Consider the following 15213-nt stretch of genomic DNA (forward strand, 5'->3'; position numbering starts at 1 on the left):
TTTGGGAAGGGGGGGGGAGGATGAAAAGTCCAAACAAAACATTCAAATGTAATTGCTTTGATGGTGCAGCTGTGAGAGGGCAACTATCTGAGGCCGTTTTGCTATGAGGCTGCATGGCTATAGCGACCTTTATTAAATATGCACAAGAAGCAGCACAGAAATCATGTTTCTGCAGCCAGCCTCTGCTGAAGTCATCTCCCACCCCATAGTGGACCTCCGTTCTGCATTCACACACAACAACAACTGATGCTTCATTTCCTCCCTTTCTTGTGCCCTCATCTACATCCAGCTTCTCTCCTAAGCACTGCTCACATACAACAGATATTTCCTAAACGCTGCATGAAAAAGTAAGTGTGAGCTCTATCTGCCATGGGAGAAAACTGTACAATGGCCCTCAAATGTGTGTCAGGGCATTATCCTTTCCCAGTTCCTTCACATGCCTGTGCATTCCTTTGTGTTTTGCATGATGGGTGCACCGCTTAATCCCAGTCTCCATAGGCTGCAAGGAGTGTCAGAGGAGAGCTATTCCAGCCAAAGGCAATCCAGCAGCAGCAGAACTTGGAGTCACATGGTGTGATGATGCAGCCACACCACTTCGGGTCCAGGTGATCCTGTGTGCAGTGTTGTGCCCAGATCCCTGCTGGCTCTAACATCCCTCACCCACCTCTGCACCTCCCTACCTGCCCTGTCTCAGGCTCACCTGTCAAATAAGAATGATGGCAGTATGTGACTTTAGGGGGATGCCTTCAGAACAAACACACTGCAGGGCAGTTCCGTTTTCTTCAGTGTTTCATTCTCCTTCTGCAAACCTGCAACCCCTTGCTCCAACTGTTCAACCCCTTGTTGCTGACATTAGTTAAATACAGGAGTGCTACAGGGCCAGGCTGGTGTTAATGGACTGCAGTTTCTCAGATAAATGTGGCCATTTCCATGCATAAAGCAAGAAGTTGGCGACATGGTGGTGCTGCAGTGTCTTACTGCAATGGAAATACTGAGGGGGCAGCAGGGCAGGAGAGGTTTTGTGGCCTTCTTTTTGGTTTTATCGTCCGTATTCAGTAACACTCCTGAGGGTTTTCCAAGTTCGTGTGCAGAAGTCACTCTTCAAAAATAAACACAAGAATTGGGCCTTTCCTGATAGGGCAAAGCCATTCAGAAATGTCACAATCAAACCTAGATACAGAGCAAAAGTCTCCTCAGGCACCACCTCGCTCCCAAGCCATCCTCATCTCCCCAGCCCAGCACCCGGCTCCCTGGCTAAATTTCCCAGTATCTCTGCATCCCTGATATTTGCACCATTACTATCAGGTCTGCACAACCAAGTGATTCCTGTCACACTCTGTACTGCCTCGAACTGCACCCAGAAAGGGGGAGGCGTGGGGAGGGAAAGAGTTACCTAGGAGCTTTGGGATTTTCTCCAATAGACTTGGTTCATTTTCTCTGAAGCTTCTGTGTTTTCTTTTTTCTCCTTTCGTCCCACATCTCTCAATGGTCTGGTGCCCTCAGAGAGTCCAGGAGCAGACACCAGCTGGCCACATCCCCCACTGCCTGTGTTGTTCCCTCCAGCTCAGCTATATGGATCCCTTAATTGCATGCATGTCTTTCAGGCTATTCTCCATGCATGAGCTGTCAGCAAAACCTTGCTGGAAATGCTGGAATTTCACATTTTTCATGGAGATTTTCCATATCAAATGGGCAGTTTTACATTTTCCATGAAATTCCTGATGACTACAAAAAATACAGCCGCGGTGTTCGGAAAGACTCGCTCAGCTTGCCTTCAGGCCCCATTAGAGTGTTAAACACATGTGTGTGAATTTACTTAGCATATCATTTCAGGGATGGAATTGGGATATTTTTTGTTGCAGATGACAGGGGAGAAGCGTGCATTCAGCCATTCATTCATAAACTCAACTTGTGGTGCTGCACACTGGGGAAGGGATCTTTCGCATCATTTTTAAAACAGAAAGAGTGCAAAGCCCTGTCAACTGACAATATCCATCCAAGCTGTCATTGCCAATCACTTGAATGGACTGCAGCAGAGAGTATTTTCCACAATGAGATACCAATGGGGGTGACCATTAGGTCAGGAATCTTATTTTCTCAGCTCACCAACCCCTGCAAATAAATTCTCACCAAAAGGAGAGAAAAGCCTCATTGATTTGACAAGCGATCAGACACTGCAGTTGTCATTTTCCCAGCAGTTGCTAGCATATTTTTGCCTGGTGTGCGAGATATGAATTTCCTGACTGAACCTATCAGGCTCTTAAAGGGATCATCCCTTTTTCATCTTCACCCTCGTGAAAAGCAGAGCTCTCAGCAAAAAGTCTGAAAGCGAAACACCAATCTCAGCTTTAATACAATGTTAGTTGGTTTACAACAGTCAAGTGGAACCTCTATTTTGCTGTTAAGAGCCAGACATGCTCTACCAGCAAGAATGTGTTTTTTCCCCTTCAATACCCTCTTTACTTTGTAAAATGCATCTTTACAAAATCCATTTGTTTTTCCTTATGAATGCATCACAACCAAACTGAGAGAGGCTACAAAAGCAAGAGAACTGCATTCTTTGATGAAAGTTGTCACATTTTCAGGTCTCTGTGATCTTGGGAATGAGTTTTAGTAACTTTTTATAAACGAATTTTTAAATACTGCACTATTGTGAAAAAAAAAAAAAATGTCTTTGTGCTTAATTCCAGCTAAGAACCCAAATTGCACTTATGGTTCTAGTGAAACAGATTGGTGCTGGGAGGAGACATAGTGTACCTCACTCCACGCTGCTCAAATCCATTTCACCTCTAAGAGCTACAGAGCGAAAGTCCAACTTGGATTCGTCTGGGAGTTTTTGGAGGGAATATCTTGGCATTATCCCAAGTTAATTCATTAAATGAGATAAAAACATGGACTTTGCCAACAGGAAACTTCTCACAGGAAGTTTTTTTGGGTGTATTTTCTCATCATGAGGAGGGCCTGGTCCCTAATTGAAGAATACTTCTGAATCTGCATGGATGTGACGGTCCTTGCTGTAGCTGCCTTCTCCTCATGAGGCCTTGCTTAGTACACATATGATTATTAGTCAGAAGAACATAATTCACTAATACTGAGAGCACTATATTAATATTTCAGTTTACGTATGTGCATATATTCACATTTTTATATGCTCATTTATATATATTCATCCCCAAACGATATATATATATGAAATATAAGTTTATTATTGGGATGAAAATCTGAAGAAGTTAGAATGCTTCTTCAGATTTATTCTGAAGAATGGCCAGAATGTCACAAAAATAGATTACAAGTCATGTAAAGCCTTACCACCACACTGTGCACTTCATGCCATATGGGTCTTGCACAAAGCTTGTTACTGCTAGTTTGGCTTGCTTGAATGGTGCTCTCTAAAAAGAGAAAATGAAGGGAAGGAATTTTACAGTCAGATGTCAGAGAAGAATTGTTAGTTAATCTGGTAAGTTGGTACCAAGTCTACCAAACCATCACCAGGCCACTGCTTATCAGTCAGTAGTGTATATTTTCTTACCTTTTCTTTCAAGTTACAGAAATTCTGGATGCATCCTGAGGATTCAACCTGCTTCCACAGGAGTCTGGCTTGCTAAAATTCCTCCTTTTTCTTTCCAGATAAGGGACAGGTGATTACCAGAACATCATTTTATTCCTTGTGCATTAATTAATTTTAGTTCTGCCGTGTCCTTGTATAAAATGTTCAACTACTCAGGCTATGAGCAGCCTCTAGATTAGACTGACGCTTCTGGACTGTTTTCCAGTGTTTTTTCCTCTATGCACTGTATGTGATAGCCCTAGCAACATATTCTTTTCAGTTGCTGCTAATTCCTTACTTTGATTTTACACCCAGCTCTCCTACTACAGGGGATCATTTTTAATTCATACGGCAGTGCTTTTAGAGCACCAACAATTTGGTCAGTGTAAGATAAACATGCTCTGAACAAATGTGTTGAACAACATAGATTAAATGCTTAGAAAGATCCCAGAAACAATTAACTGTGGACAAAATCCCTAAGTGAGTTTTCCTTCAGAAATCTCAGACTGTTTGGAAATAAAAAAAAAGAAATAACTCCTTCATTCTTTGTATAAGAAAAAAAAAAAGATCTTTATAAAGCAATTTAAATAAGCGTTTTCAGATACCTCTCCACTGTGTAGCACTAGGGATTTTAAATACAAGCAGGCCAGTACTATCTGTCAGGTGGACTCCCCCCAGTCCATTTTCCCTCTGGCTGCTGTTAAGTTACCATTATCCTCCATTCCCTCTAATAATGGGCTTAAGATCAAGTGAAACTGGAAATGGAAAGAACAGTGAAAGATGACAGACTTGAAGGGATTTTATTGGAACTATGGGTTGCTCCTAAGGTCAGAATCAGTAAGTATAATTAGATTCCTGGCATTTACAACAAATGTAAAGTAACTCTGAGATTTCTTTTGTGTGCATGTAATTAAACATGCACTTTTACTGCCCTCTGCAGTACCGCAAAGTTACTTTGATTCTAGCACATGAAAGCTGTTTGAAAGAGCAGACACAAATCTTCATCTCTATATTGCACTCATATTTCTGAAAACAAAGCATTTTTCAGAAGAAATGGAGCAGCCCCTTTCTCATGAAACACAAAAGGGAACGTTGTTTTTACTAATAATTACAGCCTTTTCAGTACCTCCCAGGAACTTTCTCAAAAGAAACTTGAATGGACAGAAAGCTCCCAGCGCAGACAGCTGAACACCACTTTAACCCATGAAGGAAGTTCTAACATTCCACTTCAAGTCATTTTTCCAGTACGAGTACAAATCAGCCCTTTTTGGAGAAATTCTCCTATCATTTAAACACAATCCAAAGGAGGCAAGTGGCAAGCTCAAACTGAAACCAGCGTTGGTAGTCCAAATATACAGTGGGGGGCAGAAGTGACAGATGCTGGATCTCGATCCCTTGCATGTTTTCTATTGTGATGCTGCCTGGATGCTGCAGATTTTCCTGGTCCTAGTATTTCCTTTTTTCCTGGTCTAGTATTGAATGTGGAGGTTGGTGGCCCTGCATGTGGCAGGGGGGTTGGATTCATGGTCCTTGAGGTCCCTTCCAACCCTGGCCATTCTGTGTCTTAGCAACACAACAGAGCAGATAATCCTGAAAATAACTTCAGTAAATATACATGTGAACAAAATGTTGCTTGAAAGAGTATTTTGACTCAAAAATTGATTCATGGAACAAAGCTGGTTTTAGCTTGGCTTCCTTAAAGAGGCTTAAATCGCTGCATTGTCAAGTTGTTTTCAGAACATCTGTCCCAACATCTCTAATTTTTGGACTAGCTTTCCATTTCCATCTGTACCTAACAAAAGGGTACACGCTTTCCTTTAAGCTTTATGTGACAATAGCAAAATAATGAAGGAAGGCCCCATTAACATGCAAATGAAGGAAGAGCTGGACAGCTTAGCTCTTATGTGTTCTGCTTGCTGCCTGGTCAGCACTCATTACCAAACCCAGTCTTAAACAGATGGACCTCTCCATTTGCCAGAGCTAAGTCTACTGTCAGTTAGCCAGGCATGGTATGAAGGATGCTGAAAGAGAACACAAGACTCTTACTGGCCAGGGAGCATGAGGAATATAAAGCAGAAGGCACAGATCTATAAAAAGCAGGGCTGACAGGTTTTGCTGCCCTCCCAACAACCTGCTCATTTTTATTCTTAAAGGAATTTGACCTATTAAGTCTGGTGTTTGGCACAACAGCATTCTCCATCTGAAGCAGACTCCACTGCATGCACTATGCACAATTAAACATATGGATGTTATTTTTCTCTAACGTTATCCTACCAAGCAGACATTAATGCGAGCAAATTGCATTTCCTCCGTTTAACCACCAGAGGGCCTCATTCCACTGCAAAAAATTTTCCCGATCAGCACTTCTGAAAAAACGTCCTAAATCAGAAAACACGGGAGCTCAACACCGCCCTAGAGGATGCAGTATTTATGGATCCCATCTAAGTGCTTGAAACAAAGCAGAGCAGTTCGTAGGGTTCAAGACACCACTACGGATACCCAGCTGTTTCACAACATACTCAAAATCAGTGCCTGTTTCACCACCAGCTGCAGAACACAGCCCTGCTAAATGAACCTGCCAGGCTGAACCAAGAAATGCCTGGCCTGGGTGAGGATGCCTGCTGAGCAGCACGTACCTGAGCCTAAGGCTGGCTTTTAAGGAAGTCAGGAGAAATAAACCATCCAAGCTTCTGGACAAACCACTGAGAAGTTATTTTGCAGATACTTCACTGTCCCAAGATGTTTGCCAAAGGACAAGTATTTGTTAGGCATTTCTCACAGAAGATTCTCACAGAAGATCCGTTGTCTCAGGTGTTTGCCTAATAACTCCCTACTCTGAATAGGTACCTCAGTTCTTCCTGATGTTTTGTCCACATTCCCCCACGCCTGTATCTTTTAGCACACACCTTTTGTGTTACTTGGTAAAGTTTATCTCAGCCCACACATTTTCCTTCTTTCACCTTTCTGATTGTCTCCTCCATCCCACTGTGGGGAGTGAGTAGTCCTTAAGAAGTCTACTGGCTTCTCTTGATTCCAATAGTGTTTCATCCTGGTTCCCCACACACGGCTTAAAATTATTTGCTACAGGTTTAAGGTAATTCTTTATGACCCACGTTACTCAGGAGATCAGTTTGCATGTATCTGTTAGCATCTCTGGACTAACCTGAATAACTCGAGAATAATGTCAAGTTTTCCATGATATCTGTGGGAAGTTTAGATACAGCACGATGTTAGGAATAACGTGAAGAAAAGCCAATTCACTGATCACTTAATTCCATCCATAGCCTACACAGTGAGACAACACCAAACTAGACAGTTTGGGTATTACAGCTCACTATGGCAGGTGTACAAGCACCTGGTTTCTCCTGCTTACAGACAGCGTAGAAGTGTCAACCACTACCCTGTGGTTTGCAGAGTTGGGCACTTAGGATTATGAATACAGGATAAAGATGAAACAAAGCATTAATTTCCAGCTGTGCTGGAAATGGTTCTCCACAAAAATCTTGCCTTACTATTTAAAAACACCACTTTGTTTAACATTAACCCTTTATTCTTCACGTTGAAACGTGTAAACTATTGGATGCTTATTTAAGACACAAAAAGTGTTCTCACTGACTTCACGTTACTCGTTGTTGCTCTTCAACACATACGAAAGTAGCACATTCTCCAAAAATTCACGTGAAAACAGTTTGGTGTCACCAGTTGCTAACTGGCACAGAGGCAGAACATGAAGTCTTCAGGGGCTGATGCAAATCATATGCATTAACTATTAAAAAAAAACATACAAACAATACTAAATAGTAAGTAGTCATATTTGAAATTGTGCTCCCATGCAGCTTCACATGCAATTTTCAGACCTACCACGCAAGTTAAAAAATCTGACACACAGAACAGTTACTGAGATACCCAGATAGTCCAGTTGAGAGGCCTTTGCCTTTCAGTTAGCACAAAGAATCCTTAAGGAACAGCACTGAATGATTCCAGATAGACATGGACCACCTTATCCCCACAGTGCTGCTTCCTCTTGTATGTTTCCCCATCAGAAAGACAAAAGCTACGTTTACTTTAAGTGTGCCTGAAAAATTAAGATAGCTAGTAGTACTCCTTACGGCTGGGATACTCACCTGAGAGCTAAGACATTTGTCTCCATTAAGCCTGACAGTGCTTAAGTAACACCAACAACCAGAAATCCCAGTCTAGAGATCAGATCAGGCAAAGCCCTGTGTAATGGAGCTGGAAGTGCTCATCTGGTTTCTAGCTGTCAACTTGTTACCAGCGGTGTCCCCCAGGGCTCGGTACTGAGACCCATCCTGTTTAATATCTTTATTGATGACCTAAATGAAGGGATTGAGCGTACCCTGAGTAAGTTTGCAGATGACACCAAGTTGGGAGGTGGTGTCGATCTGCCTGAGAAAGGGAGGCCCTGCAGAGAGATCTAGACAAGCTGGATCACCAGGCTGAGGTGAATGGGATGAGGTTCAACAAGGCCGCGTGCTGGATCCTGCACTTTGGCCACAACAACCCCATGCAGCGTTACAGGCTTGGGGATGAGTGGTTGGATGACCAAGAGGAAAGGGAGCTGGGGGTGTTGGTTGCTGCTCTGCTGAGCACGAGCCAACAGGTGGCCAAGAGGGCCAACGGCATCCTGGCCTGCATTAGAAATAGTGTGGCCAGCAGGAGCAGGGGGGTGATCATCCCCCTGTACTCAGCACTGGTGAGACTGCACCTTGAGTAATGTGTTCAGTTTTGGGCCCCTCACTACAGGAAAGACATTGAGGCCCTGGAACGTGTCCAGAGAAGGGCAACGAAACTGGTGAGGGGTCTGGAGCACAGACCTTATGAGGAGCAGCTGAGGGAGCTGGGATTGTTCAGTCTGGACAAAAGGAGGCTCAGGGGAGACCTCATTGCACTCTACAGCTTCCTGAATGGAGGCTGTGATGAGGAGGGGTTTGACCTCTTCTCCCAGGCAACAACCAGGACCTGAGGAAATGGCTGCAAGTTGTACCAGAGGAGGTTCAGGTTGGACATAAGGAAGAAATTTTTCTCTCAGAGAGTGGTCAGGCACTGGAATGGCTGCACAGGGAGGTGGTGGAGTCGCCGTCCCTGGCAGTGCTCAAGAGGCGTCTGGATGAGGAGCTATGAGATACGGCTTAGTGCTTGTGGTAGCAGCGGTGATGGTAGAGCAGTTGGACAAGATGATCTTGCAGGTCCTTTCCAACCTTGTGATTCTGTGATTCTAGTAGAAGTTCTAAACAACAGACCTTGGCAGGCAGTGAACAGACACCCATCAGTCCAAGTGATTTGAAAGAGACTGCAAAAGCCTTACCCAGTACAAACGAACCATGGCAGTCTGCATGCAGATAGCTCCTAAGTCTCCCTCAAAGTCAAAAGAAGGTGCAAAAAACCCCTGTAATATCACAGCCTATTATTGTGCCTCAGATATACGACCTTCACTATTTGCATTGTGTTATCTGCAGAACACCCATAGTGGGAAAAGAAGGTTGGGAGTCATAAATAAACGTATATCAATTTATTTTCCAGCAAATCCCATACAAAAGCAGTAGAAACATCAACTGCATTCAGCAGAAAGTCTGTACAGTGTTACCATTTACAAGCTTTACATTTAAAAACAGCAAATTAAAAAGGATTCGTTATTTTCCCTAGACATCTTATGCTCTTGTCTGTATTAACAAGTAGCTCATTACTATTTACAAGTTTCAAATTCAGGTTACAGTTTTTCAAAGTAGTATTACTGCTACCTATGTTTTTCCATTTTGACATCCGACATTAAGTACCTTCTTTCCAGATGTTTCAAAAATATCTTTGTAAATGAAAAGAATCTGTGGTTTGCTGGGTTTTTTTTGTTTGTTTCTTTGCTTTTAAAAGCTAAGGCAGCTAAAACTGCAGTAACTGCAACAGACAAGTGTCCTTATACTGATCAGCAGTGTGCTTCTGCTAACATCTGCATTACATCCAGGCAGATCTTTGCAGTAGAGACAGAAGGAAAAGCAAAATGACATAAGATGGAAAATATTTCTGTACTCTGCTCTCGATCCGCAGGTGAAACACTGGAATTCAGGATAACCAGGGAAAAATAAAATAGCAAGATCTTGCCCGACTGCTTATAATTACTTGAGGACAGCATTGCCTCCAGCTATTATTTTAAAGTTTTGTAAAAAAAATAACAATAATTAAAAAAAAAATTAAAATCTGATATACATAAATTAAAAGTTAGAAAGAAGTCACACTGTTGAATTTAAACATCAGTTTGGTCTGGACAATAGGCAGACCAACCACAGCTTAAAGAAATTTGTTTTTAACTTTGCTTAAGACTTCTCACTATTGACAGGTAGAAAACACTCAACTGATAAATCAATCTAACATCTCAAATTTAAAACAAACTTCTTCTTAAACAATCTGCACAAAACTATTTAACTCACAGTATTTAAATCTTTAAGAGGCTCACTCAAACATGCGTCCAAGTCAAATTCACCTTCTGCTTGATAGTCAATGTGTCTAACTTTGGTGGGAGTGCCAGAACAGGTATCCTGGAATACAAAGTCAGTTAAAAAACAGCAGTTAAGTGCAGGTTTATTGATGCAGTAACTCACATAACTTCTTCTGCAGTTCATTTAGGCCACTCTATAACAGAAGCTTACAAACACTTTTTTAAAGACCGTACTAAAACCCAAGGCTAGTCTTAAGACTGACAAGATTTAAATTGAAGACTTTTGCCCATTCTATAATTTCTGGAATGTAGTTTTAAGGATCAGCATATGCTACACCAAGGCATTATACTGATTTACATTTATTGTGAGAGAAACTTTAACAAAACAATAAAAAAAAAGATTAGTGTATCTTTAGAAAAGGCATCTGCTCAGCTGTGCTAAGTGCTTCCTGGGTGTAAAAAAAGCCTTCAAAAAGCCCAACAGTGCCAAGAATATACAAATTACATTCTGTTTTAACATAGTAACATTAGTCTCTAAATCATAACTCACAGGTGACATGCTTTTGACAGATATCTAACATTCCATAACTGCAGAATCTGTCACTCTAGACTCAGACTATAGACACAGATTGGTTACAGCTGGGAAATCATTTGGATTTAGAAACTGCTCAGTCCCTCAAAATAGCAGATGATGGAATCTCTTAAGTGTTCAGGCCATTTGGCTTATAATTCTAAGGACTGGACAGATTATTAATAAATATGTAAGCAAATGAGAGGTATTCTTACGTAATTATCTTGACAGCTTGTTTGAGATTCTGTAGAATTGCTTCCTATGGATTCTGTCTCCATCTCACCGAGGTCAACAGGACTACTGTGAAATAATTAAGAAGCAACATCTTAGAGCAAATTGCATTTTTCAGTAGGAGTTCACTTGTGAACGTGATGCCATAAGAGCAAAGAGACCTACAGAAGGTACAGGGACAGCAGGGCAAACTGCTGGGACAGGAGGGAACTGCAGGTTAACTCACACAGCCAAAATGGCCAAAGAATAAATAAAAGCCTTGAGATTGAATGACTAAAGACAACTGACACTCAGGCAATGCCTCAATGCAGAAGACAATTCTTCGCTCTTTTCCTAAGTTATTTCTTCTCTCCACTGATTTGTCTCCACTGATTTGTCAAGATTTAACAGCCTACATACTCCTATGACTCTGTGATTCGATGTACCACTGTTCTTGATCTAGCAAGTGAGAAGGTTGTAAGGCATGTTCTGGCACACTGTATTGGTCTGAGCTCAATATTTATGAGACCAGCCACTCAATCAGAGCTCTCCAGTACTGCTTCTAGCACAGAGTAATTAATCCAGATTGCTCTGCAAAAACCAGCCTGTCTTACCGGTGTGATTTTTCCCTTCATGGAGCACTGTGGTACTGACTCTGATTTCATCCAGTGGAAATACATTCCAGAAGCAAAGGTTACACGCCCTTGCAAAGACAAACGACAAGTCCATTCCCACCAAGTATGTCCTAAAAGCTGTGACACATTACTGAGAAGGAACTGAGTAGCTCTCAAGAGCACCATCCATGGACAAGTAACGAATGAAAACATTCAGCCATCACTGACTTGTCTCATAAATGGCCATGCTGCTTCATCTCTTTATCTGGAATATTCCATACGCACATTTCTTGCAGATCACATCCTTCTTCAGTCGGTGGATCCCAGGAATGCAATGCAACTTTCCACAGCTTTATTTGTTGGTCCCATGACCTACGGCTATACTTCTTAAATTTATTTGGAGTTCTGGGATGAACTCCTGGTATACGATGGCATCTGTTCAGATATTAGACATGAAAAAAAAAAATTAATGCTTTCCAAACAGACTTATCATATGGCTGAGAAAGTTAAGACAGACTGCCTGCTGTCTAGCAGGCTCATTACAACCTTTTAACCTAGGAAAGTTACTTCACAAAAAGAACTACTGCCCAATCCCAGCACTCTGCTGAAAGGCTGGCATCTACATATGAACATTTTAGTTTTTCTGTCTTTGGGTCAAGTGGGAAAAAAAGACAATCTTAGATCTAAAAACTTAATCGTGCAGTTTCTGCACATAAAACACAGTCCAAACATAAGAACAACCAGAGTCCATTTTGCTTTTTATTTTACTATTGACAAAGCTGACTGCAAAAAAAAGCAGTTTCATTTCTTCAAGCTGACAAGCACAACCAAAATAGCTTACGCTTTCATTTCTGCAGCAGGAAAAAGTTTGAAGGGGAATTGCTCATGTACAGTTGTTGTAAAATAAATAAAAAAAAATCCAAGTCCCACTTGATAGCTTGTTTTACTTAACTGATTAAAAAAAAAAAAAATTGTAAATGCCTTTTATTTCAACGTGCTTCACATACCAAGTTTAGTATGTTCACATGCTTAGAAAGAACAAGCTGGACTTCATTTGAACATTTAGTTTTCCAGAAGCTCAGAAGCTCAAGCACCTTACCTAGGAACTTCTTTAATGTATCTGTCATATGCAATTGTGTTTTTTCCATAGTTTATCTGTTTTTGTCTTCTCATCAAAACCACCTCATCCGTCTCCAGTTCTACTGTTACAGTGGACTCCTTTGAATCAGAACTGTAAGAAGAGAATGTCATAAACTTGGGAGCACTAGAAAACAAGTGATACTCAAAAAACAAACTGGTACATGGAAGACTCAAAAGAAACATGTAAAGTGCTTTCAAATGGATGCTTGAGATGTGAATGAATTTAAATGTTGGGAGAGAGCTAAGATGTACCACTTCAATTCTAGGGTTTTCAAAAGCAACACTACATTTGAAAAGTCAAATCTACTGCAAAGATTTTCTTCAGCTAAGCTAGAAACCTACCTTCCTGAAGAGGACTTCCTTTCTCTTGAAAACTCATTTACCAGGAGTTTTCTTCTGTATCTGCAAGAGTTCAAGTCAATATTAAGAACACACACACAGAGAACATACATGGCTGCACTGTGACAGCTCAGTCAGTTTTACCTCAAGGCCTTAAAGAAATCCACCTACACACTGTAAATACTTTCCACTATGGAGCAGATGATTCAGTTTTCCCCCCAAAAACTAAAGAACACAACACAACCAAGGACTTATCCTAAGTTCACTATAAAACATCTTTAAACAGAAAAAGATATTCAGAAACAGTAAACAATGAGAAGGGACATTGAAAGGAACGTGGATACATTTCTTCCAAAAGGGAGAGATTTAGAGACATACGTTCCCTCAGTGTGCTATGGAGTTAAGCTGGATTGAAAAGCAGAACTCTGACTCTGAGGCTAAGATTGAACTCTAATCTTTGTAGACTAGGACTGAACCACGGTCTGAGTCTGACTGAACAGTGAAGTTAAAAATACGAGTCAGTACAGATTCCACAAGAAAACTTCCACTTCCCTCCTTTCCCCACTTCATCTTAAACACCCATGAGTACCTTGCAATTTCTTTGTTAACGCTGGTTCTCATTTCATCTTCTTCCACTGCAGTTGCCCAGTCTAAACACCGGGAAATGGGGCCAGGGCCTTCTGGTGTTGTAAAACTGAAAGGAAAAAAAAAAGTTGTTCTACTGCATTTTACCCCTTCCCCACCATCTTCCCTGTTTGCAAGTTGGTAGCTGTTTGATGTTGTCAGGTATAGCACTCACAATGGTTGTGAAGATCTTGTATGATTCTATTGAAATTTCAGCATTGTAAAACTGAGCAATTGATGATTCCACTTTGAAGTTGACTGATCTGGGGGTTGGCATTGATGATCTCTAGAGGTCCCTTCCAACCCCTACAATTCTCTGATTTTTTGTTTATTGGTATTTTTGTTCTTGTTGTTGTTTTAGTAAAAGTTGTTGAAGATATCTGTGGAAACATATCACTGCAGCAGGTAACCTAGACTACACTTTAAGAACTTTGATGGTTTCCTTCAGAGAACAGCGTGGGAAATATCATCTTTACTCATTTACTCACATAATTTCTCTCCATTAAAGGACTTAACCAGTATTTATTATTTCCTGTTTAGAGACTCAATAGGTATAAGAAAAAAAATAGAACACATAACAATATTGCTCACCTAATCTAAAAAAAAGTAACTTCATTTTCAGTTGGTTAACTGAGATTTGCAAATGGGATGTAATAACTTCATTGTAGCCTATTAACATCACGAGAAGATTCAAAACTGGGAAGGGATATTAAAGGCCAGGCTGGATGTGGCTCTGGGCAGCCTGGTATTAGTGACTGGCAACTCTGCACATAGCAGGGGGTTGAAACTAGATGATCAACGTGGTCCTTTTCAACCCAGGCCATTCTATGATTCTTATCTCTCTTCCTAAGGCATCAGCTGCTGTCTACATTCAGACTGTTAATCAAGTTTTCCAGAGCAGTTTCTGTCCTGCTGGTTAATCATCCTAAACCACGAGCTCAGAGCCGTGCCCTGCAGACCAGAGACTTTTCATTAGATCTGGAAGACTTCTGGAAAGTTACTTAAATTGTTTCCTGTTTTTCAGGTCACGTTTGCTTACTGTTCTCCCAATGAAAGAGAACCACGAGCAACCCGATGGCTCGGGAAAACCTCCCGAAGGCCCTGCAGTCCAACCAGCCCTCCAGGCCCACCGACGCGTCGCTCAGCGCCACATCTCCGCCGTTCTTTAACACCTCCAGGAACGCGCCAGGAACTCCACCGCCTCCCCGGGCAGTCCGTGCCAACGCATCGCCGCTCTTCCCGAGAGGAAATTTCTGCCGATGTCCAACCCGAACCTTCCCTGGCACAACCGGAGGCCGTTCCCTCTCACCCCCACGCTCTCACCTGTCGGCCCTGCCGTCCGAGGCCCGGCGCTCGGCGTCCCCGCACATCGGCGCTTCGCCGTCGCTCCGCATCCTCCGCTTCCCGTCGGCGCCGCGCTTCCTTCCCTGGGACCAGCGAGGGGGCGGCTGCGGGCTGCCGGCAGAGACGCGCTCCCTCAGAGACCCGCCGCCCCCGCGGCACAACATGGCGGCCCCTCGCTAAGGGGATCGCGGCCCAGCCGGGACCGACGGCAGCGCCCCGAGCCCTTCGCTCGCCCTACCTGCTCCTGGCCGTGCCGTGCGGACTCCTCTGGCGGAAGGACATAGCGTGGGGCCCTGAGGATGGAAAGACGGATGGAAGGACAGACGGACACACACACGCAGGAGGCCGTGCGGAACTGCCGCCTTACCACCTGGCT

General features: G+C 42.4%; 1 protein-coding gene across 1 annotated transcript; it reads right to left on the minus strand.

Moving 5' to 3' along the window:
* Positions 1-9062: 9062 nt before the first annotated feature.
* LOC122156907 (stem-loop binding protein) lies at positions 9063-15213 on the minus strand. The gene is made up of 8 exons (XM_042812170.1): positions 15076-15213; positions 14817-14948; positions 13459-13563; positions 12873-12932; positions 12490-12621; positions 11676-11825; positions 10782-10866; positions 9063-10095 (listed from the first exon to the last, which is right to left on the minus strand). Exons 1-8 carry the CDS (start codon positions 15117-15119, stop codon positions 9979-9981), a joined length of 825 nt encoding a protein of 274 aa, XP_042668104.1. The 5' UTR covers positions 15120-15213; the 3' UTR covers positions 9063-9978.

This window comes from Centrocercus urophasianus, unplaced genomic scaffold (assembly GCF_019232065.1).
Source record: "Centrocercus urophasianus isolate 14NV4802_14NV808 unplaced genomic scaffold, USGS_Curo_1.0 seq_13, whole genome shotgun sequence".
Classification (NCBI taxonomy): domain Eukaryota; kingdom Metazoa; phylum Chordata; class Aves; order Galliformes; family Phasianidae; genus Centrocercus; species Centrocercus urophasianus.